A 27,553-nucleotide genomic window follows, 5' to 3' on the forward strand; every position below is an offset into this window, starting at 1 on the left:
TGTCCACCATCAAAAATGCCTTCTATGGACACACAGGAGTCTGGACCGGACCTTGGAGAGATGGAATAAGGTCGTCTGGTTCTTATACATCAGTTTATGATTGGGTACACAGTTTACTTGTGGGATGCGCTGGATTTCCGCCTTTCTCAACTGACAGGAGTTAAAAGTTTTGATGCTAAAGCCAGATACCATAGGACACCTTCAGGGGTCTTGTAGAGTGAGCTGCATATTAGTCAGGTAGCTTTTAAAGTTTTGACTAAATAAAAATTTAAAAATAATTTAGATGCATGTGTACATACATATCATATCTATTTATCTGAAGAAGGAAAAAAAAGACGGGAAAGCTTTATAAATAGAATTTTATGATAAACATTATTATTATAATAATAAACATTATTATTATAATCATTATAATTATTAAATATTATAAAATTGTATTTTAAGCTGTATTTTATCAAACATATATTTTATATAGATATAAAATCACTGTTTATTGTTCAGGTCTGAGGTCTAGCGCTCGCTGCGTGACTTTCTAGAATGGAGAACTAGAACCCAACCACCCCAGCATTGCTTCTTTAGCTTAGCGCTGGTTCACTAGAAGAATTCCAGCCACTTCTCCACACTTTCTCAGCTTTTGCCCTCTGCCACTGAGGCAACTTCATTGCTAATTGCTTACCTAACTCATTTGCAGATGTGTCAATGGGAATCTGACGAGCTCATTGTGTCTTGTATGCACTGTCTATGTTGCACCATGGTCCTGGAGGAACGTTGTTTCGTTTTTCACTGTGTACTCTGTATGTAGTTGAAATGACAATAAACCACTTGACTTGACTTGTATCGGCAAGGATGCGCTAGGAATCCGAGCCACGTGTAAACTGGTCTGGCCGGACTGGCAGCGCGAGTTTCACCTTTCAGGCCGTAATTAGTTTCAGGAGGAGAGGGTGGCCTTCGCTCGCTTGATGTGTAATCATGAATGTAGGCCACATTTCTGTGTAACGATGCTTAACGTTTTTATGTGTATTACTCTAAAGGTGCGATTGTAACATTTGTGTGTTTTATGAACCCATAGTTGTAATTCATGTTTAAACAAAATATATACTACATATATATATATATATTTATATTTGCCCTGTATTGTGCCCCAGTACACCTAATACATTCATAAGGTGGACCGACTGAAGGTGCAGACTGAACAGGCAGATATTGGCCCTTTAATGCAAATTCAACCACCGCAGGCCAATCCAGCGCCACCTGCTGGCGAGACGGGACGAGTATTATTTTATGTAAATTTATTTATTACATTTATTTTTTAATATTTGTAAAAACGATGTGTTGTAAAATAACGTACGCACACACACACACACACACACACACACACACACATTAAAACAAGGCAAATGAAACAAATGAAAACAAAATGACGTAGATAGACGAAAATAATATTGTTAACGTCACGTCACTCGTTAGCAGATCACACAGTGGATTAAAATGAGAGTAATTATATAGTAATTACAGTACAGTAAAATTAGTCATGCATTTAATGCATTATTCATTTATTGGATTATTATTTTTTATTCTGTAAAAAATAAAATAATAAGATAAGATAAAATAAGATAAAATAAAATAAAATAAAATAAATATATAAATAAATAGTTAATAAGTTAAAGAGGATTTGTGATGATGATGATGCCTGAGCGCTGGGGCGTTTCCTACCTGAGAGAGAGAGAGAGAGAGAGAGACACTGACTGAGTGTGGGTGTGTGTGTGTGAGAGAGAGAGAGAGAGAGAGAGAGAGAGAGAGAGAGAGAGAGAGCTGATCTTTGCGTTGTTTTCCACACACTGCTGTTTGTACTGAAGACAACAGGTGAGTCTCCCAGTTTGTTCCTGGTGTGTCTATTAATGTGGCTTTAATGCGGCAGAAATCGAAATGATGGGACGCAGGATTGTCAGTATTTAAGTGTATGTATCTCTCTCTGTGTGTATATGTGTGTATATATTTTAATATATTTATATAAATATATATATATATGTTCGTGTAGATCTAGCTGGTTTGGATGTAGGGCTGATCAGGTCGTCAGGAAGCTCAGCTGGCGCTTCCTGTCTTTATCAGGTAAAATGATAAATAAGCCCCATTACTGACTCAGATAACTCACTTACAGCATGTAGCTCTTTAATTAGTATAAGTAGTTTGTGTGCGCACTTTATATGTATAAATTAAAATTTAAATATAATATATTTATTATATAATAATATAATATAATTAATATATATATATTTTTTTTTTATTTATTTGACGACGTTTCTGTAACTCTGCCCCAGACTCTGCATTTCGAGCTCCTGCTCTCTAAAACATGAGCAGTCACGCAGTTAAATAATCTTTATGAATTCATATTAACCTGATTAAATGGTCAAACAACGTCAGGTTAGCGTTTATATGTATTTTTAGTTATGTAACTATATAGATTACCTCAGAGCACAGCAGCCAAGGCTAGCTTCTCCCTCAGCCTCCAGCATTAGCTACAGATGTCCTTGTTTCTGTCTGATACTTTACATTTTCTTTTGTTCATGAATTTTCATGGGTTTTTTATTTTAAGAGCTTATCTGAGCGCTAGACATGTGTCCAGTGGGTCATACAGTATGCCTGACCGTGAGTTTCCTCACTGGAGCATAGGGTCAGGGTCAGTCCTGTAGGTCCACTGTGGTTCCTCAGAGCTGTGAGCAGAAATAGGAGAAATTCAGGTCTAAAAAAGTTAACGGTGAGACCTCATGGCCTGAGCTCAGTCGGAAACACGTTGTGTGGCCCCTAAAGTTAGGGGTGAACGTGAAGGGGTTTTCTGTGTAGAGCAATGTAGCACTGAGGTCAAACATGTGCAGTGACGCTCACCTCCATGCTGCTTCTCGTCCCTGCAGGACACCTGAAGAAAACCCCTGGAAGTACACCAGCCGGTCACAGGAGGAAAAGGACGAGGGTCCGCCAGAAAACACGCCATCATGCCCTCCGCAAAACACAGCAGCAGTAAGAGGACGTGAGTAGTTCTCGATGAGATCAGACGTTCCAAAGTTATGAAGTGAGCTCGATGTCTGAGATGTTGTTTTTCTGGTGGTTCTGAGCAGGGATTTGGGGCCCCTAAAACATTGTTAGGGCTCCTGTCAGTCACAGGCCTTTTATCCATCACTATTCCACAGGGTAGCTTATTGTGAGGGGCCTTTTAGAGACCACCAGACCACTTTCACCCCCCACCCTAACTTCTGTCTTTCATTCTTTCGTTCTTCAGCCACCACCGGTCCTCACGCCACACCTTCTCCGCCGCCTACCCAGACGAACACATGCTGCATTACTACCGCTGGACGTCGGCTCCGGGCGTGATGAAGATCATGTGCATTATCATCATCATCATGTGCGTAGCACTGTTTGTGTGTGTGGCGTCCACGCTAGCCTGGGATTACGACATGGAGGCCATGGGCATGGGAGGACTGGGGCTAGGCATGGGCTACGGCAGCTATGGAGGTGCAGGCTACGGCGGCGGGGGGTACGGAGGCAGCGCAGGGGGCGCGATGTATGGCAGCGGTGGCTACGGCGGCAGTGGTGGCTATGGCGGCTACTACATGGACCCCTTGACCGGCAAAGGATTCATCATTGGCATTGCGGCCATCACCTTCATAGCCGTGCTGGTCATCTTCATCCTGGTGGTGTCGAGGCAAAACGCGGCCCGCTCGCACAAGTTCTACCTGGCCAGCCTCATCATCTGTGCCATCCTGGCCTTGCTGATGCTCATCGCTAGCGTGGTGTACCTGGTGGCCGTCAACCCCAGGGCCCAGTCGTCCGGCTCCATGATGTACAACATGATCTGGCAGATGTGCGCCCAGTACCAGAACCAGCCCCAGGCGTCCGGCATCTTCATCAACCAGTACATGTACCATTACTGCGTGGTGGAGCCTCAGGAGGTGAGCGAGCGGTCCTGGGCGTTGTGTACACTAGATTTGGTGGCGCTCCACTTGTCGAGGGGCCGAGCTCTAGCCAGTCTCATTCTCTTTCTCTTCTCCTGCTTTTCAGGCCATTGCCATCGTATTAGGCTTCCTGTTGGCGGTGGCACTCATCATTTTGCTGGTGTTCTCGCTGAAGACCCGCCAGGAGATGAGGCGCTACGGCAGGCAGCGTGTTCTCTGGGAGGAACCCAAACTTTTCAACGACACGTTTTCTCACGGCGTGGAGAAATGGGTGAGTAGGCCACACATCTGTTCTAGACAGTGGTCTGGAATGTGACGGTGCTCATTGGCGGGGGGTGGTTGGTCAGTGCCGAATGAATTGTGAGTGGGAGGGCAGTTGAGGAGGGAAAACGGGTTTCATGTCCAGTTTCTGGGTGTGTCCGACACCCCTCAAGGCACTAGAAGTGGTTAATGTTGTGTGAACTCTAGATAAGCTCTAAAAGAGTTAAACATTAAATAATCGCATACAGGACAGACCTTCCCCAACCTCCTTTTTCTAGCTACAAGTAAAGACTATCTATGGCAATTTAGAAAGACCTCAGGGCGTAAAAACGTTTGATCCAGTGTCAGCTGGCTTGAAAGAAACCAACTTGGTAAGCTATGAGAGCTGGGGAAGTTTCGCCCGCTGTCTGGGGATGATATCTGATCTAACCGGTTTCTACCTAAGTTGAATGTTTCTACACACTTTTTACCATGTAGAGCTGGTTGGTTGCTGTTGCTGCTGATGACAAGAAAACATTAGCAGTTCAGAGCAGCTCCGCTACCTCATCTGACCCAAAAAAAGTTGGTCTAATAGGGAAGGGTATTTGCATCGAATCACCAGCGCCTGGTTTCTGAAAGCATCGCCAGCAGCGCTGAACTGATGTTCTGCATTAATCTCCTACAGTTCTGGGTTTGCAGCTTTGGGGTACTCCAGAGCTGAAGTTGACTTGTAGATTGTTGAACCTCTGCTCTCTGCAGGTGACTGACGTGTCTGGGGAACCTGAGACTCTGGTGAACGACTACAATGACCAGGTTGGCGCATCACGGATCTATCTCGACCAAAGCCCAGACTTTCAGAAACCGCTCTATCTCCCCGGGTGAGTTTTGGTTGGAGTTCAGATTGGAAACATCTTTGGAGGACAGTCATTTTTTTTTCATAGGCTTCTGAAACCACCACCATTGGCCCCTTGACATTACTGAGTGGACTTAGAGAATGTGTATAAACACACTTAAAGAAAAACCCTGGGTAACTTTAGACTACACACTGATAAAGTAGAAAGTGGAACCACTGGTATTGGAAGTGCTAATGGAGAAGAACTTGGAGAATGTTTACTCTGTGGGACCTTTGGAGGACTTTCCTTTGTTTATCATTTGAACCTGAATGTCCTGTTCCACAAGAAGCCATGACTAGCACACTTGATGAATCAACTGAAACTGATGTCAACCAAAAAAACAAATTATAGTCATCGGTAAACTATTCTCACTCAGTTTACATATTGTTTTCACATATAAAAAAACAAAAAATCACTATATGGTATTATATTTACACTGTATAACGATATTATATTTATATTATGTTTATTTAAACAACTTGTTTGTGCAGAATAGTGAATTATTAATAAAATAATTAATTATTTTCCTTCTTTATTTATTATTCTTTTTAAAGTCAGTCTGATCTGAGCTGAAAGCTTTTTTAGTCTAAGAGAAAATAGACCATTACATAATGCTATGTGGTATGGAATGTTGCACAGCGACAAGAAAGGACAATGGCTTGCAATGGCTGCTCTTCTCGGGGACGCATTGTTTTTGTTTTGTTTTTTAAACTGAAGTGTTTTACTAACTTCCAGTCAGCACTGTGTGACTCCAAAAAATCCTAGAAATAATATCCGTCATATCTTTATAGCCAATGTGTATTTTGTCTGTGTTTTTCTAACCAGCTTTTGCCGTTTATTGTGTCTCAAATTTTAATGGGTTCTTCCTTTTTAGTGGCTCTGACATGACCAGCATGCTGAGCGTGACGAAGAGCAAACTGAGAGACTACGATACGGGAGCGGAATCGCCCGACGAACTGGACGACACTGACTACGACAAGTAAGACAGGGATGCAGGGATGGATTCAAGAGTAAACACACATTTGAAGTTGCGTCCATTCTCACATCTTAGCTCCACTCACCAAATGTAGCGCATCACTCAAAACAAATCATCTGAAATGTAATGTCCAATCAGCCAGTTACCTCCAAACCACGTGGAGCTGTTCAGTAATCTGTAGTAGACTCGCGTCTGACAAACATGGACTATAAACATGGACTAAGTTAAGCTTCAAGATGGCCACTACTGTTTTTAACCATGTTGTTGTACAACTCTGCGCTTCAGTCCATGTTTGTAGGGACTACTGAACACCTCCACACAATCAGCTACGTATCAGGACAAGGAAAAACTATTCATCTGATGAATAGTAAAACTGGCTCTCGATGCCATTTTATATTCATTAATATGGATTCATAAAGCATTTATGACGTTTGTACAGACCTTGGTCAGGGGTTAGTTGTTGTCATTTGTACATACTGTTGTGTGGGAGTGTTCCTGGTGTTCACCTCCACCTGTGGAATCATATTCCTTACAATGCAGGTACCCACACTGCCAACACGCCTGCTTTTATTTCTTTGAGGGGGAAGGAAAAAGGTGAAGTTGTTTTTTTGGATAAGATCTTTTAGGTCACCCCAATTACTTCATCAAAACTGCCTGTACATTAAAAGGATCATGGCTTTTTAATCATGGCTGTGGACCATGATTAAAAAATGTAAATTGGGGATTTGGGCTGCTCTCATTGTTTTTCTGTGGAAGCTTAGTTGTAATACTGTGTTGAAACTACCTCCTGTACTTGCTGTACGTTAGCCTGGCTGGCTCCTGGCTACATGACCCAGACCATGTAGCACTTTATGCATATATTTGTGTATATATATATATATATATATATATATAACACTTTCTCGTTCTCTGGCGCAGCGATTTCCCTCCCATCGTTAGTGACAACAAGAGGTTGGAATACAAGCGGCAGTTCGACAGGGACCACCTGGAGTTCAAGCGCCTTCAGGCCGAGCTGGACGACATCAACGTGGGCCTGGCTGAGGTGGACAGAGAGCTGGACCGTCTGCAGGAGGGAAGCCCACAGTTCCTGGTGAGGGACCCGGCCGTAGCGCAAAACCACTGCTGGCATTAACGATGCAAAAAAAATTGATACTGATAATTGAGTTTAATAATGAAACCTTTCCATTTCACCCAAAACAGGATGCCATGGAGCATTACACCCGATTGAAGAACCTGAAGAGGGTAAGGGATGCCTGCTCTTACTGTGTAAATATAAAGGACGCATGATATATCAAAAAAGATATCATGATTATTGGTCACAATGATAATTAACTATTAATTATTGGTTATCAGCCCAAATATTTATAGGCATTAGGACCCTTAAGAAATCCACCTTCATTTGTGTGTGTGTGTTAACAGCTCTTATCTCATTATCTCTCTCCTCCTGTAGTCAGCAGATTACCAAATGAAGAAGAAGAGAAGCAAGCAACTGAAAGCTAAGCTGTCCCACATCAAGCGGAGGGTCAGCGATTATGACCGCAGACCGTGAGAAGCTCTGTCTTGGCGTTTTCTCGCCCGGCCTACTCCCATTCTCCCCCCTGCTTGGACCTTTTACTTCTCTGCTAATTTCAAGACGTTGCCTTTTGAGCCGACACGAACCTGATATGTCTCCCGTTTTTAAATCTTCCATTTTTAGTTCTCACCTTTAAGTCACACTTTTCCTGTAATACTCAGTCTTCTATTCCTGCCCAGCTACCTGTCTCAGGTGCAGTAGCCTTGTTCTACAGCTTCAGCCAGTATTGGGGTCAATATTAGGCTAATGTTAGACTACACTAAAAGGAGCAGTGTGTCGCTTGCTCTGAAGCTCAGTGCACTGCTGTTTTGATTTTAGGACCTGTACGTCTCTCTCTCTCTCTCTTTTTTTTTTTTGTGTTGACACAGCCAGAGCTGTGGCGCTCTTCTAGTTCCACGCCCTTATTTCCATACTTGTCGAAGGGGTAGAAAGGGAAAAACACTGATGTATGAACAGCCCCGCATTCGTTAGGACATGAAAGACCAAAACTGACCTAAGATCAGCCCACAGAACACTGACTCTGAGAAGTTTGATAAATATGGGCTCTCTCTTAGGGTGGGGTTGGGTTAGCAGAAAACCTTCAACACATAGAAGAAAAGACACTTAGATATCTCATTAACTTCTCCCTTAACTCTGAATTTAGTAGATCAGCCAAGTGTCTGGAGTTTGCACTTGCACTAGAGCTACAAGGCTAATGCAGCTTACAAATAAAGGAAACTATGAACTACAGGGTCTAAATAATCGTTGTTTTCATGATAAGAAATTTAGAATGGCCTTCGTTTTTAGTTTTTAGGAGCGATCGGGCTGTAATATAGCTACGTCATGGAAGGCCCAAAGTTTCGGAAAGGCCCGTTGCGTCTAAATCATCACTTACTAACCTCAAATTGTATGAAGTTAGGTCTAAGTTGTTAAGTTGTCTCAAGTAGTCTTGCTTAAGTGGTTTCTGACACTGTATGACGCTTTTCCACACTTTTAAAATCAAAAGCCAAAAGGAAGTTAGCATAGCCAAAAATAAAAGTAGGCCGAAAATCTTCAGAAAGTCTACTGTTTTGTCCATTCAGTGATTTTTAGGTTGCTGTTTTTAGTACAGAGAGGGTTGAAGCTTTTTTAATGTTTTTTTATGCTTTTCTTTTATTCGTTTTTATTAAGAGCGATCGAGGCTGTTGCCGTCACGGAAGGCCCAAATCCCTCCAAATCATCACACAGCCATCACCAAATTGTGTTGAGTTGTTAAGTTGTCTCAAGTAGACTTGCTTAAGTGGTTTCTGACACTGTATGACCTCTTTTTCACACCTAAAATCGATCAAAACTGAGTTAGCGTAGCTGGAAATAATAGTAGCCATCCTGAAGGCCGAATTCCGCCTCCTGTTCAGTCCATTCTGTCCATTCAGTGACTCGGTGTTGCTGTTTTAGCACAGTAAGCCGACATTAGGCTTAAGCGTTTGTAGCAAAGTAAGGAAGCTCAGACCATTCTTAAGAGTTGTTGAGCATGGCTAAAACCAGCAGTAGCCAGCGCGAGTGTTCGTTGTACTTTTGTGTAAAGGTTATTATTATTATTATTTTTTTTTTTCTTCCACTAAACTATTTCCTTTATATACTTTAAGCTTTAATGTGCAGCTGCTCATCCAGAAATCTGCTTTTAAGGAAATGGCAGCACTTTGTAACTGTGACCATTATAATAAAAGTCTCCTGGGATCACATGTAAGCTTATGGAATCATACAGTAAGGAGTTGGGAAGTCAGATTTGGGGTTACAAGAGTAAATACCCAAGTAAAGGATCGTACAAAAACTATGATTATTTTTTTCCTTACATTTTTACAAATGATGCCGCTGTGATTATTTTATGATTGTCAATATCTCGTCATGTTATTACGCTGTTAGTATATGCCCCCCCCCTGCAAAACAGTTCTGTCGTTTTTGAATGATCCTGATTGTGTTTTTGTGTATTTTATTTAGTTTTTATTTTATTTGTATAGTTTATAGTTTATTTCCCCCTCATTATTCAGATGCAGGTCTCTCGTCCCCTCACTCAGGGGTCTACGGTATGATTGAGATGAACAGTGAACAGTGTATTATTTTCTCATGTTTTATGTGCGTGTGTTGAAAGTACGAAGTGAGAGAATGATGTAATATTGTATTTTTACTTTCTTTAATAAATGAGAGAAGTGTGTGTGTGTGTGTGTGTGTACGGAATGAACGAAATAAACACAGATCGGAACGGAGAGTCTTGGGTGTGTTTGACCGCTCGGAGCAGTTCAGCCGCTGCACACAGCTGCACTTGCCGCAGAGACGAGCAGCGGAGGTTGTTATTAGCGGTGTTTATTAACAGATATTTCATATTTAAGGGTCATATTTCACGTGAGATTGGTGTAAATGAGTGTTTAGCTTCCGAAATAATTTATATAGCAGCAGGGTGCAGAGTGCGAGGCTTTTGGAAGCAGTTAGCTAGCTTGCTAACACTAAGTAAGCTAGCTAGGGCTAGTGCTAGATAGCTAGCTAACACCTCAGTGCAGTTCAAGTTGAATTTAGCTTTAATAAAAGGCTTGGTTTGAGTTCTAAGGCATGGACGAAGAGCCAGAGAGGGCTAAGCGATGGGAAGGAGGCTACGAGCGAACGTGGTATGTGATTTTACTGTCCACATTTTGTGTGAATGCTAGATTAGTGCAGTAGCAGTCTGTGTGTGTATATGCTGTAAGCCTGACAAGACCTCCTGAAGTCTAACAGTCCAAAAAGGTTATGATGTTGTATGTAATGTGGCTCACATTTAGGCAAAGCCATGTTTTGGCAATGCTAGATCGATACTGAAGTACTGATTCTCATTCATTTCTGACCATATAATAATAAATAAACCATCAGTCTGAAAACACGTGTCTTTGTTTATCCTCTTTCCCCCTCCACGTTCTCAGGGAAGTGCTGAAGGAGGATGAGTCTGGCTCCCTTAAAGCCACTGTGGAGGACATTCTCTTCCAGGCCAAAAGGAAAAGGTGAGGCTGAGGTGCATACAGGACAGCGTAGTGCGTGTACGGCTGACAGGACTTCTTCAGCTGACGCCTGATTTCTGTCTCTGTCATGTCTGTCCCGTCTTAGGGTGTTTGAAAGTCATGGACAGGTCCGGCTGGGGATGGTGAGCAGCTCAGTTTTCTACGCTTTCCGCCGATGTGTCTGTTGGTACGTTGAATGTTGACCGTTTTTTTTCGTGGTCTTGTGTAGATGCGTCACCTGTACGTGGTGATAGACTCATCGCGGACGATGGAGGACCAGGACCTGAAGCCCAACAGACTCACGTCCACTCTGAAGGTGAGATCGGGGTGCTTTTTCCTTCAGTATCCGATCCAGGTTATCGGATCGGTGCCTTGTCTGCCTTCTTTTTGGGAATGTGTTGTTGTCAGTGTCTGACGTTGCTGCTTCTCTCTCTTCTGTGTTCCTCAGCTGATGGAGTATTTTGTGGAAGAATACTTCGACCAGAACCCTATCAGTCAGGTAATGTGTGTGTGTGTGTGTGTGTGTGTGTGTGTGTGTGTGTGTGTGTGTGTGTGTGTGCGCATAATATCTAATTTTGTCATGCGGAAACCTCACATCTCCAAAAAAGTTCCATTAAAGAAGAAGGGAAAAATATCCAACCCCCCTTTTCACGTAAACCATAAATTACGGTAAAAAAAAATTACAGTATGCAAAAATGGAGATACAGGCTTTTTTTTCTTGATGGTTGCAGTATTGATGCCATCTAGCATAAACCTTTTTTAAATTTTGTTTTACATTTGACATTATTTGAACTTTCCTCTTTATATTTAGAGTGTGTGGATGTTTTGTGTTAAATGCCTGGGAATAAACTCTTTTTACATTGACTTCCATTGAAAGTTAAAAAGCCTTTTTCTTTCGCCTCTGATAAACTTGTAGTTTTGGAGATTTGAGTTTTTTGCAACAACATAAATAATCTATTGTTTGTTGTTTTATATTCATCCTTTCTCTTCTTTTGTTTATCATCTGCAGATAGGAATCATCACCACCAAGAACAAGAGGGCGGAGAAACTAACTGATCTGGCGGGTGAGCCGCAGTTTTGTTTTGTTGTTGTTAAACAAACAAGTGGGAGAATCTCATTAAGGGCGCACTGGCAATTAGGAGCCGGTATTGGTATTAGTCATTAAAAGCAGGTAAAGCCTGTTCCAGTCAGGGAACATTGGGTAGCACATGTACGAGTGCAGTATTAAAGAAAAGCATGAGAACTTCTGTCAGTGTCTTAATACGTAAATTACTCTACAAAGATAAAGCCAGAAATTTTGATTTCTTAAACGCCTGGTCAGTTGTGAGAGTTCTCCGCTTTGCCCTGACTTGCTGTCAAGCAAGCCTTTAAGCTCTGGGAACGCTCTGGGTTTCTGACAGAGCAGAGTCAGAACAGAGAGCATTAAAGGTTTTGCTGTTTGTACACAGTGTGATTAGACTACACCCGGATGCCTAGTTTAGTTAGTGGCAGTTGTGAGATGTGGCCTCCATGGTCTTCAAGTCTTGTGTACCCATGACCCTGTCGCTGATTCCCTGGTTGTCCTTCCTTGGAGCACTTTTGGTTGGTTCTATCAACTGCCTGGTGTTTTGGAGATGCTCTGACAGTTTGGTCAACGCTAGTTCTGACCTCAGTGGTTTATGAGTTTACCGTCATTTTACTATGTTTGTTTTGGTCCAGGCAACCCCAAGAAGCACGTAGCTGCCCTGAAGAAAGCAGTCAGCGCCACGTGTGTAGGAGAGCCGTCTCTGTACAACGCTCTCAGCATTGCCATGCAGACGCTTAAGTGAGTAGCATCTTTCTGATGGAATTTCTAAGGGCAGACTCATGTCCAATCACAAGGCTAGCATGGCTCTGCCCTCTCTTTGAGTCTGAGCAACCTGGAGAGCTAACGCAAAAGCTACACCTAAATCTGGCGAGCAGGGGCTGCAGCTGTCCTGCGTGCCCCGTCGTCCCTCACGTCCACACCCGTCGCCTCTCTGATTCACTGCAGAATTTAGCGTCTGGGTGCCAGGACACTCGGGAGGTGCCCACGCAGGAGTACAGTTGTAGTGGGTTCTTTTAAAGGGGATCTTTGGGCATGTCTTGATTTTGCTTTACTGAATGCCAAGTGTGCGCTCTGGGGATTGTGTCTGAGCCAAAATCCTGGACTGGGACATCCCTGTTCTTTTTCATTGTATGAGCAGTTGTGAAACAGCTTTGGTCTCTCTGTACGTCTAGACACATGCCAGGACACACCAGCAGAGAGATTCTGATCATCTTCAGCAGTCTGACTACCTGCGATCCCGCCAACATCTACGACCTTGTCAAGGTAGAGCACAGGAACTAAGCTTCAGATTGTGGGGTTGTATCAGCCTGTGTTTGAGTAACACCATTCTTTTTTTTTTTTTGTTGTCATAAACAGACACTGAAAACCCTGAAAATCCGAGTGTCTGTGATCGGACTTTCTGCGGAGGTGCGAGTGTGCACCGTTCTCACCAGAGAAACCGGAGGTGAGCTTTCTTCACCAACTACACCAACTGATCTTAATATTTAGCATCAGGATAAGCATCTAATATTGATCAGTATCACAAGTAGAGCTTTGCTACGTCAGCAAGTAGGCCTGTCACGATAATTATGGACTATGTACAATATATGGACATGACCTCAACTCAGTATTGTCCATTGTTTCGTAAATGGGAAGAACCCATTAAGGTTGATGGGTCTGTATGTCAACTTGAGAGACAGTGGTTTTTAATTCATTTCTGTTTTATATATTTGTTATTACAACATTTTTAAAATTCAAATGTCCAAATATTCTTAATAATTAAATGTCCATTGCTGTTTAAGAGTGTATTTGTATTATAATGTTATATTATCATTTAAGCAGTGGCATAAAATGGTCTTAAAATGGCAACAATATGGTTTAACGCAGTTATTTCTGGGACTGCATAGAGTAATGGTTATCGAGACAGGCCTATAGTCAAGTCCCTGCACCTTGCATTCACTGACACTACAGTGATAAGGTAGCAGTATTAATAAGCAGTAAATTGCCTATTAACCCCATTATTAACTCTCAGTGCTGTGCTTCCCACAGGAAGCTACAACGTGATTCTGGACGAGAGCCATTTCAAGGAGTTGTTGATGTTACACGTAAAGCCGCCACCCGCCAGCTCCTCTTCCGAGTGCTCCCTCATTCGCATGGGTAACTGCACACACTTTTCCAGATCACCAGGAAAAGCGTTAAGGCCATTTTAAGCAGTAGAGAAAGTGTTTAAAGTGATTCTCGCACGTCCATCTTACCATGAACTTTTTAAGTTGAAAAATTAGGAACTAAATGTTCTATTTATTTATTAATTAAACCCCTTTTTTCTAGGCTTCCCTCAGCACATCATAGCCTCTGTGTCTGATCAGGATGCCAAGCCATCTTTCAGCATGTCGTAAGTACTGATCCAACACGTTGAGGAGGACCATATTCCAATCATAAGGCTATTTATTGTTACTGTGATTTCAGTATGGCTGCAGTTGATAAAAACACACCAGTGAAGCCCTAAGAACAGTTATTTACTCATTAATCTGGATCAGATCGCTGCATCTCTATTTTTTGAGGGGATTTTTGAACACCGGGTCAAAATTAGACATATAGCACACCTAATATTTGGCTATAACATATTGTCCCTTGGTAAGTTGTACCTTGTCCAGACACTTTTGGTAACCACCAGCAAGCTTCTAACTTTTAAGTCCACGAGTGATAACGTTGGCCTGCTTTGTCCATTCCACAACTGCCTCTGATGTTTTAAGGTTAAGCTAAAGAATTCAGAGGTAATCCTCCTTCTTCCTTTGTGCAATGTACCGATCACAACTTGTTGCTACCGCCACCATTCTTTAACACCAGTGTGTAAACATCTGACTGCAGCTGAATATAAAACTAACAACCAAACTGAAAACTGTTAGCTTTCTTAAGAGCGTTAGCAGAGAGATAGACACGTCTAGAGGTCCTCTGTCATGTTTAATAATGCTATAATCACGTATGTTCAGGCACTTGGAAAGTTCAGAAGAAGGCCCTGGACTCACTCTTGGCGGCTACTACTGCCCTCAGTGTAGAGCCAAATACACAGAACTGCCTGTGGAGTGTAAAGTGTGTGGTGTGTACAGACTTCTGGTTTATTAATATCTAAGTACCACTGAACAGCTAGTGCTTTTTTTTTTTTTTAACAGTATTTTTCAATTTCCAGGTTTGACTCTGGTCTCCGCCCCTCACCTGGCCCGCTCGTTCCACCACCTGTTCCCCCTGGATGCCTTTCAGGAGCTCCCCCTAGAGGAGCACACAGGAGACAGGTGAGTCATTTTTGATACAAAGACAGATCCACTAGACAGTCCTCTCTCTCCACCGCAGCTTACGGCTTGTGGCTAATGCTGCGTTAGCGATGCTGGGTGGGTTTATTCCAAAACGTCAAGTACCTTTAGTCTTGAGAGACGGTGCAGAACCTCACAGAAGCCCTGTCTAGAAAGGCTAGCCTAGCATCCCGCCCTTCCCCTTAATGGGTGTCAGATTTCAGCCCGTCTCTGCTTTAACCCATGTACACACTCTGATCACTCTCTTTATCCCTCTCCTTTAGGTTCTGCCAGGCCTGTCAAGGAGAGCTGAAGGACAAAAGTGTGAGTATCTCCTGTTGATGTTGAAGTCAATCGACCAAAGCATGTTTGCTTCTTTTGCACCTTACCTCACCAGTTCTAGTAATAATCTAGTATTATTGGTATTCTAGTATCTAGTAATATTCCATCGTCTATGTGTGCTTCAGAATGTAAGATAACCCCAAGGTATTTCACATGTGTTTACCTGAAAAGATGCTAAGATTACGCACTGAATCAGACGGTCTGTTTCTAGGAGCTCATGAGCCAAGCAGAAGGACCTCTGTGTTGTCTGAGTTGAGCAGGAGGAAAATAGCAGTACTCAGTGCTAGCATATACAACAGGAACTGTAGAGGTCCTAGAACTGAACCTTGTGGGACTCACTGTGTGTTTCACTTTTGCATGTGCAGTCACTTCTCGTTTACATTTACTAGCTAACAGCGATAAGTCTGGGATCAGGATCAAGCTGATCTTCTGTCTAGCTGAAAAAAGTGTGTTATGTGGTCAATAGCTTATTTAAATAACACAATTTCAAATGAAGAGCTTCATCAAAAGAGCGGAAACTAAATTTGTAAAAAAGTTTTTGCTCTAATTTTCCCTACTTTTTCTCGGTAGGTGTTCATGTGTCCAGCGTGCAGCAGCGTGTTCTGTACGGAGTGCGACCTCTTCATCCACGACACGTTGCACTGTTGCCCTTCCTGCATACACAGACAAGGAGCATCTTGAGTAAAGCCTTTATCACACCACCCCAACATTACCTCACAAACCTCGCAACATCTGGCATAGTGTGCCACGCCTGTGCAGGAGTGTAAGGAGTCCCTAGAGGGTTCTTCTTCACTCACTTGGCTCGTCAGGTGCTTTTCTGCACATTATAAAGTTCGCTGCCAGTGTTGCTGGTTGGTTGGACAACGTTAAAGGGGACGTCTGCAAAAAATCTGCATGATTAAATGGTTAAGATGTAAACAAAGTCGTTCTGAGTGGGTTTGGTGTGAAGCAGGTGTCTATTAGTCGGGGTGGTGGATCTGGGGACCTGGCACTTTCCTCAGAGCGTGTCTGCTGTCCTGAATTGCTGCATCTGTGGCAGTTCTAAAAGAGGCGGTGCCTGGCTCTGCATGTATTGAAGGAGTCCTTACTCTCCTAGTGTCGGTAGCATTGCTAGCGCTGCATTGCTAATTGGCAGTACCAAATTGGGAGAAAAAAGGAGACCATTTTGTATTGTAGTCATGGCTCATGGTGGCCCCTGGCTCCATTCACCACCACTGTGAGGAAATCGGCCTAGGCAAGTCAGAAACTTTACACCAAACCCCCACACTGAATGCCTTTGTTTCCATCTCAGCCACCCCTTCAAAATGGAGCACAGGTCTCTGTTGGACTCTGTTTTGGTGTCAACAAGGACCGTTCAGTAAAAATGCTTGCGGAAGCTCAAAGCTTTCTGTTCACATAGTGTGTGTATATGTACAGGATGTTTGAGATGTATCGTCCAACTCACTGGAGACCTGGTAGAAATCAGGAGTGTCCACTTGTCCTCTCTGAAGTCCTTGTAAATACAGTATAAGCCCAGTGTACAACACCAGACTCTCAGAAGCCAATTGAGACAAGCTGTGTAATAGCGTTGCACCTGCACTGAGTTGGGGTGGGCGATCCAACAGCTCCATCTGCTGGCTCAGCCTAAACACAACGGACCAAACAATCAGGGCAAATGAACCTCGATGTCAAACACCTCAGTCTGTGACACAATGGAAGGTATTTGGTCCTCGATTACATATTGGGTGGTCTTCCTGCCGTTAATTCCAAGTTGTATTTTGGGACTAAAAGTACAGAAACCTGTACTTTAGTGAAAGTATAAGTACTGTATCCAGTTTTTTACTGAAGTAAAAGTGTAAATTTGGAAATTAAAAATGAAAATAAGTGAAAGAAAATAAAAATTGGGTGTTCTTTGGTTCATGGGGTTTGATGCAGAGGATCGTTTGTGGTAGAAGTACTTGCACAGAGATGTTTCACTAAACAGTGAGTTTCAAAATGCTGCAATTTGACTGATTAGCTTCAGTTTTCTTTCTTTCTTTTTCTTTTTTTTTTTAAGTTTAGTTTTTGTCATCTTTTTACCCCTCATATGTCTTTGTCCTTCCTCAAGAATATTGAAGTATAAATTAAAATAAGGTTTTAATAGTCCTGGTGGCCCCAAAAAATAAATAAATAAATAAAATGCAAAGAGGGGAAAAAAGTAGTGAAATTATAAAGTATAAATATTTGAAAGCAACTCTGGACGCATTTATCTACATCACATCGCTTCAACTTACAGCAGTCTAGAGAAAATGGTCAAATTGCCAATGCTAACTAGGACAAACGCAGGCGTGAAATTACTTACAATTTAAACCAAATTTTTATTTTTCAAAATACGTTACAAACATTTAAGCTCAAAAAATTCTTTACACCTTTCTACATCAGCAGGTCATAATGTGGAGATTTACAGCCCAGACGATGCTTTAAATCCTATTAAATAATTGAACCTCAAGAAAAAATAAACCACAGAGAGGCTGAAGACTTAAAGTCCTGGAACTGTCTTCACTGAAACACACTGTTCTAACGTTTTCCAGTCTCAAATGAGGACTGGCACCTTTTCAAACAGTCAAATGATGACCCATTATTTTTCATGATTTAAATGAATCCAAAATTCCCAAGTTCAGCAGCGTGTCTCAATATCTCTCCAGCATACTACGTCTACTTAGGCTCATGGTTCGGCCAGTCAATCGTCCATTAAAGGGCTTCACAGTTCCAGGTGTTTTTGTAGGTCGTCTCGCTGAGCTGGATTGGGGTGGTTCTTGTCCAGCCAAGCCTGAAGCAACGGGAGGTTCTTGTCCATCCAACGGATGTTCTCCTCCACGTTCTCCTGTGCCTGCTGGATGCAGCGCAGCTCTGCGCCTGTCTCGGCTGATAGGGAGGCGAAGAATGCCCGGATCTGAAAAACAAGTAAAGAAACAAGTAGAATGGAAGGTTCCTCAATGAGGAACGGGTGCTTCGCTGGTGTGCCAGGTGGCGACGAGGAGCATTATTTGCCATGTGGGAAGGGAGAAGTGTAGCCATTCTCTTGAAACAGCAACAACTAGCATGAATATCCTGTCCAGTCATAATTAGAAGAAAAAGCCTGAGAGAGTCAGAGTTTCTGACTTATTACTGCTGAATAACTAAATGCCACATTACATATGCATTAACCTGTAACCACTAATTGCGTAAAGTTCAGGTTACTGAGCTAACTAAAGTTAGCAGGACTTTGGGCCATACTGCCCAGCCCTGGGAATGATTTTGGTACACACCTCTTGCAGCATCTCCCTGGTGGAATACTGACCGGTCACCCCTGTTACCATGTGCGCAATGGAGTGGGATCCAAGGTCAAACCTGCAACAAAGGTCATTGTGGAAAGGCCTTAGCAGAAAAACCTGGCATCGTTTGGAGCACATTTTCAAGACTTTGCTTCTTTAGGGTTTCACAGGACACAGCTAACAAGTAATGGAAGCTTATACCCCACCAATTAGCATCATGGAAACATCCAGACCATCACACGCTTGCCTCTAACTATGTTACTGTACAAATACTCTATAGTGCCAGCTTTGAAAATAGACTGAGCTCAAAACAGAAACACTACAGAGGTTAAAGCTTCACTAGATCTAAAGAGTCAAAGAACCCTTTAGGCTTAGTGTCCAGTTCAGATACGTCAGATTCAGTTCGCTGAACCTCCAGATAGGTTTTTTTTTTAAGGACTTCAACAGTTTCCACTCACTTCTTCACCAGCGAGTGCCAGTTGCTCCTCAGGAAGTCCCAGGCATGTTTGTAGCCTTTAGGGTTCTTGCTGATGGACGTCACGACGTACGGCAGGTCCTGCGTCTTCATCACGGAACCCTCCAAACTCTGCTCCATCATCCTAGAGAGGAAGAAAAGAGGCCAAGTGACGAGGAGGTTGGGCAGAATGACACAGATATGGCACAAACCAGATCCATCGTTTTTTATTATTATTATTATTATTATTATTATTATTGATAGTTCTCACCATTTGAGTTTGTGCGCGAGAGGAGTGATGGACAGGGCCGATTTGATGCGGCTCTTCAGGGACGTGTAGATGGATTGGCGGTACTTCTCGAACAGGAACTCCCAGCCCTCCTCAGTGCGAGCACCGACCGCGAACACCGCCAAGCTGACGTCATTTGGGAGACTGTAGGAGGTGCAGATTGAAGCAGACCATAAAGAAACAAATGCAGGTGTTTCTGCACAGTAAAACAGTGCACCACCACTCCAGAGTTAACCTCCACTGTTCTTGTTCCCTGAGGCACCAAAGCTTAAAAATTTGCATCATCTGGCCTTTCCTGCTGGTGACTGTGAACCAGCCATAGCCCTAACAAGCTAACCAAGGACTGAGACCGTAGTAAGAGGAGATCCCTGACCTCAGGTTGCCGTCAGACTCCTTCCACTTGTTGAAGAGCAGGGTGGCAGTGGAGACGCAGGGCGGGTGACCCCTGACGCAGGCAAAGAGGAGCAGGTAACTGCGCAGCATCCTCTCGGACACCGAGCCGTCATCAGTCCACGTCTGCCGGTCTATGAGCTCGCGGAACAGGTGCACGATGTAGCTCTGCGGAGGGTTGGTATGAAACCGTACACTCGTTCAGTGCATTGTTTACAACTATGTTTACTCCCACACCATTAGTCCGCAGTTATTGACCAACCTTCATCTGGTTCTCCAGCACCTCCATGTCCCTCTTCTCCATCAGTTTGTAGAGCGGGACCAGTTCGCTGAGGCCCTGAGTCACAGGGATGGTCTCTGTCTCGCGGCTCAGGTACAGCGACAGTTCCAGAGCTTTGTCCAGTGGCAGCTTCCCCACGCTGACCAACAGAGCAAGTGGAGTTAGCCCAAAGTAAATAATCTGGCTAGAACAACTGGCCAATCAAGAGGACAGCAGCGTGTGGCAGACGGCTAACCTGACCAACTGGAAAACGTTGTTGATGAGACTGGCCCGGTCGTTGCTGCTGAGGGCGGTGTGGTTGTGTTTGAGCAGAGTGATGAGGTCGTCCCAGCCTGACCCTTCATAGTGGACGATGTAATATCCGCTCATGTCCACGTTAAACTTGACCCAGTCCACCTCTTCTGGCAGGTAAAGCACATCTGAAACCAGCACCAGACATTACTTCTTAATGACCTAAAACGCTAGCATGGTCACACAATGTATGTGCAAAAGTTTGTGGACACCTCTTATTATGAATGCATTGAATGAATGCTATTTAAGTTGCTCCCATTGCTGATGTGGATGTGCAAATGCACACACACACACACACACACGTGATCTAGTCCCTGTAGAGAAGTACTACCGATATAATAGGACTCTTTGGAGCAGATGAACATGAACCTATTGGCACCATGCTGCCTAATGCCAGGCGCGGGCTAGAGGAGTATAAAGCAGTGGATGAACTGTGTCCTCAGGAATGATGGAAGGTGCTCCATCCAATATGTTTAGGATGAGATGGGGATGACAAGTAGTGGTGATCATTCAACATCCTGACCTTACTAACGCTCTTGTTGCTGAAAGCAATCAAATCCTCACCGCAATGCTCCACAATCTAGTAGAAAGCTCCTTTATAATACCCTTAATTTCAGTAAAAACAATTAATGAGCGGGTGTCCCAATACTTTTGCCCATTTACTCAATTAGTCTGAGCATTTGGTTTGGTCTAAGGCTTGTTTCTTTAGTTTTACACTAAAGAAGGAGCTGTGAGGCAAATGTACCTAACAAGAAATGGACATGGAGGCGTATAGCCCGTAAGTTAGCATCACGTATGCTGCATCTTTAAGTCATCTAGATTGCGTATGTGGTTTCTGACACTATAGGATACCAATTTACCAATGTTACCAATAAACAGCCTGAACTTTATCCATACTTTTGTCTGTTCCTTTCGCTGACTACCTCTTTAGCAAAGTTTAGACACATTGGCTGAACTGTAAGCAAAGAAACATCTGAGCACACCTGTCTTGGTCTTTAGCAGAAAGCGCTGCACGGTGGCAGAGTTACTGGTGACGTAGGTCAGCGGAACGTGCCATAGGAACCTGTTTCAGAACAAGTGTCATTTACCAAAAAGTCATCCAGCTTGAGGTGTTTCATTCATGTCTCATATGTTTACATTTACTGTCAGCCGACCTCCAGTATACTTACCCGCCGGTCTGGGAGGGGTCCTCGCCCTTCAGGTATCGCTCCTGACTGAGGCGTACCTCGCGGCCTTTGACCCCCACTGTGATGAGCGGGAAGCCTTCCTGCAGGGTCCATGTCTCCATCATCACTTTCACGTCCAGCCCATCATCGGAGTGCTGCTTCTGTATCACACAGACACACAATATCCAATAACTTTAATAAACTGACCCTCTTCATTTTCCACAGCAAACAGCGTTATCTCTGTGAAGACAACCCGCATATCAGATCGCCTTTGATCACTCAGATCAGTTTATAAACCTCAGCTTGACCCTGATAGTGGTTTATAATGCTATAACAACGTCAAAGTTTCACCACTGTTTACACAAGCGTTGCTTACAGAGGCTCCAGATAGTGCTCTGACTTTCCGTTAGGCCAGTATGCAAATTTGCGCTATGCATTTATGGTTGGTATTAGGATGGCTTGTTATGATTATATAGGTTGGTATCTGAATCCCTTATTGTGATTATATAGGTTGGTCCTAGGATGGCTTATTGTTATTATTATATAGATCAGTATATTGATGGCCCATTTTTATGCTTATATAGGATGGTCCTAGGGTGGCTTATTGTTATTATTATTATTATATAGATCAGTATATTGATGACCCATGTTTATGGTTATATAGGATGGTATTTGGGTGTCTTTATTAGTTAGATTATACAGATTGGTATTTGGATTCCTTATTGTGATTTATATAGGTTGGTCCTGGGGTGGCTCGTTATGGTTATATGGGTTGGTCCTAGGGTGGCTGGTTAAGATTATATACAGTAGGTTGGTATTTAGATAGCTGGTTAAGATTATATAGGTTGGTACTTGGATGGCCTATTGTAATTATCCAGGTTGGTACCATGATTATATGGGTTGCTAGTAGTATGGCTTGTTATGATTATATACAGTAGGTTGGTATTTGGATCTAGTTCTGATTTATACATGTTGGTACTTGAATAGCTAGTTGTTATCTATGTTGGTAGATCTGTACTATGAATATATAGGTTGGTACTAGGATGGCTCATTGTTATGATCATATGGGTTGATATACTAAAATATGTTAATGAGAAGTTTAAGACATGGCCACGAGAACTTTACGGCTACAGAACATGCTTGTGCTGCCATTGCCAACCGGAATGAGCAATGCTAATTTAATGCACTTACAGTGGTCAGGCTTTCCCACAGGTGTGTGTTGACCGTGTTCTGGTAGCTGTATTGTTTCAGGTATCTGACGATGCCAGATTTGAAGACGTCAGGTGTCAGGAACTCCCTCAGCATGTGCAGGATGCAAGCACCCTGAAGGACCACGACAAGCAGACATACGGTAAAAATATTGTTCATAAACATTCATCACGTTTTAGCTACACCACACGTCTGGACAGCTGCGCTTATGCTTAAGAGGAATATAGTGAAGTCAGATTTTTGGCTGAACTGTCACTTTCTTGTGTTCTGCAGTTATTGTACCTTGTCATAAGACACATCGTCAAACATCTCCTGGATCTGAGCTGGGTTCTCCACAGGGGTGGACACAGGGTGGGAGGAGCTTAAACAGTCCACTTCCATTGCCTCAAAGCACTTCCCCATGAAATAGTCCTCCTGGAGCAGAGACGAACAGATGGACAAGAGAGGCCTTCAGTTAGAAACTACAGAACATCTGCTGCTGGACATCACCAGGAGGCCTTGTGGGGTAAACTGTTTATGGATCATTTTGAGCTTTCTTTCCCATGTTTCATGACTCAGGGTAAGAGTTCTCAAACCGTTACAGAAAAATACACAACTCTTGTTCATGGGTTTTTGACCAAAATGTCCTACAGTCAAGAAAAATAACAGATGTCTCACCACTTGCAGCTCAGGGTTGGTGATGTTCACAGACACGAATTCCATGAATTTAGCAAACCCCTCGTTCAGCCAGAGATCATTCCACCACTGCATCGTCACCAGATTACCAAACCACTGCCAAAACAACACAGATGCAACAACAGTCGCTTGCAAACCTTCAGGTCTCATAATCTGCTCACTTTGTTCCACATTGTCCACCCTTATGTTCAGAATGCCTCAGGTCAGATGTGTTATGGGTTCTCACCTGGTGGGCAAGCTCATGTGCAATGACCATGGTGATGCCCAGCTTGTCAGAGGCGGAGGACTTGTGGGGGTCAAAGAGCAGGGCCGTCTCCCTGTAAGTGGTCAGTCCCCAGTTCTCCATAGCTCCAGACTGGAAGTCTGGTATGGCTGCCAGGTCTGAGGGAAGAAAAGGATGATCTGTAGGGTGCTACAGCAAATTCAGGGCAGTCAGCTCCAACACCTATTAGCCCAAATACAAAATATTGCATAACTTATAATTACATACAACTAGATTTTAATACTGGAGTCTAAAATAGCTCTACGCAGGTTTACCTTGTTTGGGGAGAGGGTAGGGAATGTCAAAGTAATCGTCATAGAAGTCCAGCAGCCTCACTGCAGCGTCCAGCGCCAACTCGGCCTGGTCTATCTTCTCAGGTACGGCGTACACGGAGATCTGACCACAGCCATGTCAACAAGACAGACTGTAAACTACACTGCTAAATGTCCAGTACATCAAATATATACATATACCATGAACTGTAGACAACATACAGGCACAGATTCATAACATCCACATGTTCTTCAATGGCCAAAATCCTTCAAGCTCGATTAAACAAGACAAAGTCACACCTTGACCCCGTGCTGGGTGCTCTTGCTGATGGACAAGAAGTCGCAGACAATGAAGGCCACCAAGTAGGTGCTCATCTTTACAGTGGTGTCAAATTGGTCTTCGAACAGGCCTCCTGCAAGCGCCAGTGTCCTCAGCTGTGAGAATGCAAAGTAGACCCTTAAAGATGCGGCTTTTAATGCATTAGACAACATTTAGCTTCAAGGAACTGTGGGTGGTCATATCATACATAGGAAGCTACTACGGGGGAGATGGGATAATTAGGCTACCTACCTATCTATTTATATTAGATGTGTATATAGGAATATCATCAAAGGTTAGCTAGTCTACAGTGGCGCTGCGATCGTTCTGTACCAGTCGCCAGAGTTGTCGCTCCTCTCTGGCATGAACTGCCCACGGGGCATCACTGTTATGTCAATGGGAGGCAGTCAATGTGGGGAAGTCCACTCTCTGTGTATCTTCACCACGAACCATCCCACCCAAGTTATTGGTTTCCATGATGCCACCACACTTCGCCTGGTACCATAGCATCAAGCCCTTTTGGACATCAGTCCGATTGTTTTGCACTCTCAGCAGCAAACCTGTTGGCGTGGCATCTGTGACCGAGTTAATTACATACCAGAGGTGGACATAATGTTCTGATAAGACTGTGACAGTGGGCGAAGGGTGGTAGCATCTCAGAAGCTACTAACTTTGTGGGAGATGTTGTTGCCCCAGTGAAGGATTAAGTGCCTCCCAGCGGCATGACAGTGGTGTCCCACGGGCCACTGATGCCAGAGGGGAGCGACATCTCGCCAGTGTCTTTTCTGAGCCAAGGGTGATAATTCCCACTATTAGGTAGGTGGTCATAATATTTTGATATGGCATCTGTGCAGATGTGCAGAATTTACTGATGCATTCTGAACGGACAAAAGCGGCAAATGACCACACCGGTGTTTGTGCTGCCTCTTCCAGCAGATCATCAGCGTCGTACCTTTGGCATGTTGGAGATGGAGATGTGTCTGTCCTCTCTGCGGATGCTAATAGTAAAGTTGGCTTTGAAAGCCGGCTCATCGAAGCAGGGGAAGGCTGCACGAGCGCTGGTCGCCTCAAACTGGGTGGAGGCCACAACCCTACAAACACGAGCAAGAAGTTAGGAAGCAGTGTTAAGAAGTTTGAACGTTCTCCACAAGGGGGCGCCATTACCACTCAAACTGCTCTTGCGTTCAGAGCTGAGGGGGAGGACACCCACACCACTATGATTACTGATCACTAAAGCATATAAGGCCTTATGAATCTTCTTTTCTACACCAGGTTATATGGTATAAATTCCTGCATGGAAAATAAACACATATCGATTTGTGCTGTAAAATGTATATAAATTGACATATATAGGTTTACATTGTGTTTATGTAAGTACCTCTCTTCCCCTTCGCTGGTCCGGTACGTGCTTTTGTAAAACCCATGGAAGCTCTCCGAGAGCTTGGCCTCAAAGTCCAGCTGGAAAACGTACACGCCACCCTTCTTCAGTGCTGTACCATTGCTCATGAGAGCGATTTGCTGATAGGCAGGATACTCCAGAACCCTGAGAGCCTGACCCTGGCCTTCATCCGAGCCCGAGAGCACTGCTTTGGAGATGCTGAGGTCCTTGCTGTGGAGTACAATGGTGTGGGTTTCTTCGTGGACCTTCACTTGGATCTTCACCCTTCCAGCAAAGTCTAGGCTAGTGAGATTGGGGTGGATGAGGAGGTCGTAGTGCAGCGGGGAAACAGACTCTGGAAGCCTCATCTTGTTCCAAGGGAACGGTGATCCATCGGTCGCTACCGGGAAGGAAGGCTCATCCTCTCTGCTGATGTGTGTAACTCCAGCCAAAGCTGGCGTAACGCACAGAAGGAGAGCCAAGAGGTGCATGGCCTGGTGGGAAGTGGTCAGGAATGGCTGAGGCAAGGAAGAGATATAGAGACATGAATAAACACTGTCATTAGTGCTGTGTTCAGCACCACAACATGGTAAACACTTTGACAGATGCTGATGACGCAACATCACTGGGGCTCAACATGCTTGAAGGAGAATGCTAATTGCTAATAGGCCTGTCATGATCAATGTTTTGGGCTATAAATTGTCCCAGAAAATAATCAAAAGACCATATTTTGATGGACATATTAATGATTGAATACCATGCAAATGCAATTACACCCTTTTAACGAGGAAATAACTTGCCATGTTTGATGGTAGCATCTTTTTGGCTATATAGCGAAATGTATAAGTGTATGCCATTTCTTTTGCGGTCACGTTTGCAAACTGTCGGAAAGGCCTCTCTCAGCTGCTGTTTTTGTTCCCAGCTCATAAAACTGGGTGAGACAGTTATGTTATAGATGAGCTTTTTTTCATATTCATGATAATTGGCTCCCAGATCTGTGAGTTCTTTATGATTGGTGAAGTGTGAAAGCAGTTTCTCGAGCCCAGGAGCAGTCCAGAGCACCGATCTCTGTTCCTCCTTATCTGGAATGATGCTAAGCTGGTGTTAGCATTTAGTCTTGCATGGATACCTGCTTCCACTTCCTCATGCACAGTTTTCAATGCTGCCGACATCACACAAAAGCCACGGTCACAGGGCCTGGTTCGCGAAGCAACCCAATGATGTATATTTTCCTCTGTCTATGTGCGGGTTTTTGACTGATTTTGAGATCTGAGATGGCTTTTACTGTTGCATGCATGTTTGAAGAATCTTGCATGGCTGTGTAAAGCCAGCTTTAATCTCACAATCTCCAGAAATTGGTGAGCGAAGCCAATGATGTTCAATTAGTGTGTTGAAACTTATTTAATGTGTTTAACATTCAAAAAAATAAATAAAATAAAAGTTCTACCAAAATTATGAAATTGTGATAACCCTAACTCCCCTTCTTCCTTTAATCGTTCTAGTACATGTTGTGTAATGCATTGGAACAAATAGGTTGCAATCCCTATTGTATCTGTGATTTACTGAATGCTTATCCCCCTTTCCTTTGTGATTACTGAGGTAAAATATGTACTTTCACGTTCAAGCCTTAAGGCAGAGCTGAAGAGCTGACTGCCTGTCGCCACAATGACTCTGCAGAACTGTTCACAGCTGACTGACTGGTGGGGGCGGGGTGTTCAACACCTAATCTCAAACTGTTCCTTAAACTAAATCGCATTATATAACTGCTCAAATATGAGATTAATAGTGCTAATCGTACTCACTGCACTTTGGCTGGAGGCTGGAAGTGAGAGCTGCCAGTCGAAGATAGTGAAAGTGAAAATAAAAGAGCGCGAGGCTTTTGCATCACGGGAGGAAGAAATAGGAAATTGTAAACGCAAATAAATTAATATCCGTCACCGTGTAATAAAAACAGAGAAGGTTTCACATTAAAATATGTAAATATCAAAGCAGAACCAGTGCATGTTAAAAAA

General features: G+C 43.4%; 3 protein-coding genes across 3 annotated transcripts; 2 read left to right on the top strand and 1 right to left on the bottom strand.

Annotated features, from left to right (window-relative positions):
* The first annotated feature begins 2,990 nt into the window (after positions 1-2,990).
* oclnb (occludin b) lies at positions 2,991-7,605 on the top strand. Its single transcript, XM_072665162.1, has 8 exons — positions 2,991-3,025; positions 3,275-3,944; positions 4,054-4,218; positions 4,947-5,065; positions 5,955-6,059; positions 6,975-7,146; positions 7,257-7,298; positions 7,507-7,605. Exons 1-8 carry the CDS (start codon positions 2,991-2,993, stop codon positions 7,603-7,605), a joined length of 1,407 nt encoding a protein of 468 aa, XP_072521263.1.
* A 2,283-nt stretch (positions 7,606-9,888) lies between these two features.
* On the top strand, positions 9,889-17,197 carry gtf2h2 (general transcription factor IIH, polypeptide 2). Its single transcript, XM_072664484.1, has 15 exons — positions 9,889-10,247; positions 10,536-10,613; positions 10,717-10,753; positions 10,840-10,926; positions 11,059-11,109; positions 11,620-11,674; positions 12,309-12,414; positions 12,849-12,939; positions 13,033-13,120; positions 13,705-13,812; positions 13,984-14,047; positions 14,646-14,752; positions 14,843-14,945; positions 15,227-15,266; positions 15,855-17,197. The coding sequence occupies exons 1-15, from the start codon at positions 10,192-10,194 to the stop codon at positions 15,963-15,965; spliced, it is 1,182 nt and encodes a 393-aa protein (XP_072520585.1). The 5' UTR covers positions 9,889-10,191; the 3' UTR covers positions 15,966-17,197.
* A 403-nt stretch (positions 17,198-17,600) lies between these two features.
* Positions 17,601-27,428, bottom strand: erap1b (endoplasmic reticulum aminopeptidase 1b). The gene is made up of 18 exons (XM_072664631.1): positions 27,344-27,428; positions 25,542-26,059; positions 25,116-25,254; positions 24,145-24,279; positions 23,848-23,968; positions 23,537-23,691; positions 23,293-23,406; positions 22,918-23,049; positions 22,618-22,749; positions 21,430-21,587; positions 21,244-21,323; positions 20,205-20,388; positions 19,952-20,108; positions 19,673-19,857; positions 19,282-19,443; positions 19,015-19,155; positions 18,551-18,632; positions 17,601-18,195 (listed from the first exon to the last, which is right to left on the bottom strand). The coding sequence occupies exons 2-18, from the start codon at positions 26,030-26,032 to the stop codon at positions 18,004-18,006; spliced, it is 2,760 nt and encodes a 919-aa protein (XP_072520732.1). The 5' UTR covers positions 26,033-26,059; positions 27,344-27,428; the 3' UTR covers positions 17,601-18,003.
* Positions 27,429-27,553: the final 125 nt, after the last annotated feature.

This window comes from Salminus brasiliensis, chromosome 20 (assembly GCF_030463535.1).
Source record: "Salminus brasiliensis chromosome 20, fSalBra1.hap2, whole genome shotgun sequence".
Taxonomy (NCBI): Eukaryota; Metazoa; Chordata; class Actinopteri; order Characiformes; family Bryconidae; genus Salminus; species Salminus brasiliensis.

Coding starts and splice junctions, on each gene's coding strand:
- oclnb (XM_072665162.1), top strand. CDS start 2,991: ATGCCCTCCGCAAAACACAGCAGCAGTAAGAGGAC. Junction 4,219..4,946: donor CTCACGGCGTGGAGAAATGG/GTGAGTAGGCCA, acceptor TGCTCTCTGCAG/GTGACTGACGTGTCTGGGGA. Junction 7,147..7,256: donor AGGGAAGCCCACAGTTCCTG/GTGAGGGACCCG, acceptor CACCCAAAACAG/GATGCCATGGAGCATTACAC.
- gtf2h2 (XM_072664484.1), top strand. CDS start 10,192: ATGGACGAAGAGCCAGAGAGGGCTAAGCGATGGGAAGGAGGCTACGAG. Junction 10,614..10,716: donor TTCCAGGCCAAAAGGAAAAG/GTGAGGCTGAGG, acceptor GTCCCGTCTTAG/GGTGTTTGAAAGTCATGGAC. Junction 11,110..11,619: donor ACCAGAACCCTATCAGTCAG/GTAATGTGTGTG, acceptor TATCATCTGCAG/ATAGGAATCATCACCACCAA.
- erap1b (XM_072664631.1), bottom strand. CDS start 26,032: ATGCACCTCTTGGCTCTCCTTCTGTGCGTTACGCCAGCTTTGGCTGGA. Junction 23,692..23,847: donor CTACCCTCTCCCCAAACAAG/GTAAACCTGCGT, acceptor TTCTTCCCTCAG/ACCTGGCAGCCATACCAGAC. Junction 19,858..19,951: donor TGCTGGAGAACCAGATGAAG/GTTGGTCAATAA, acceptor AACCCTCCGCAG/AGCTACATCGTGCACCTGTT.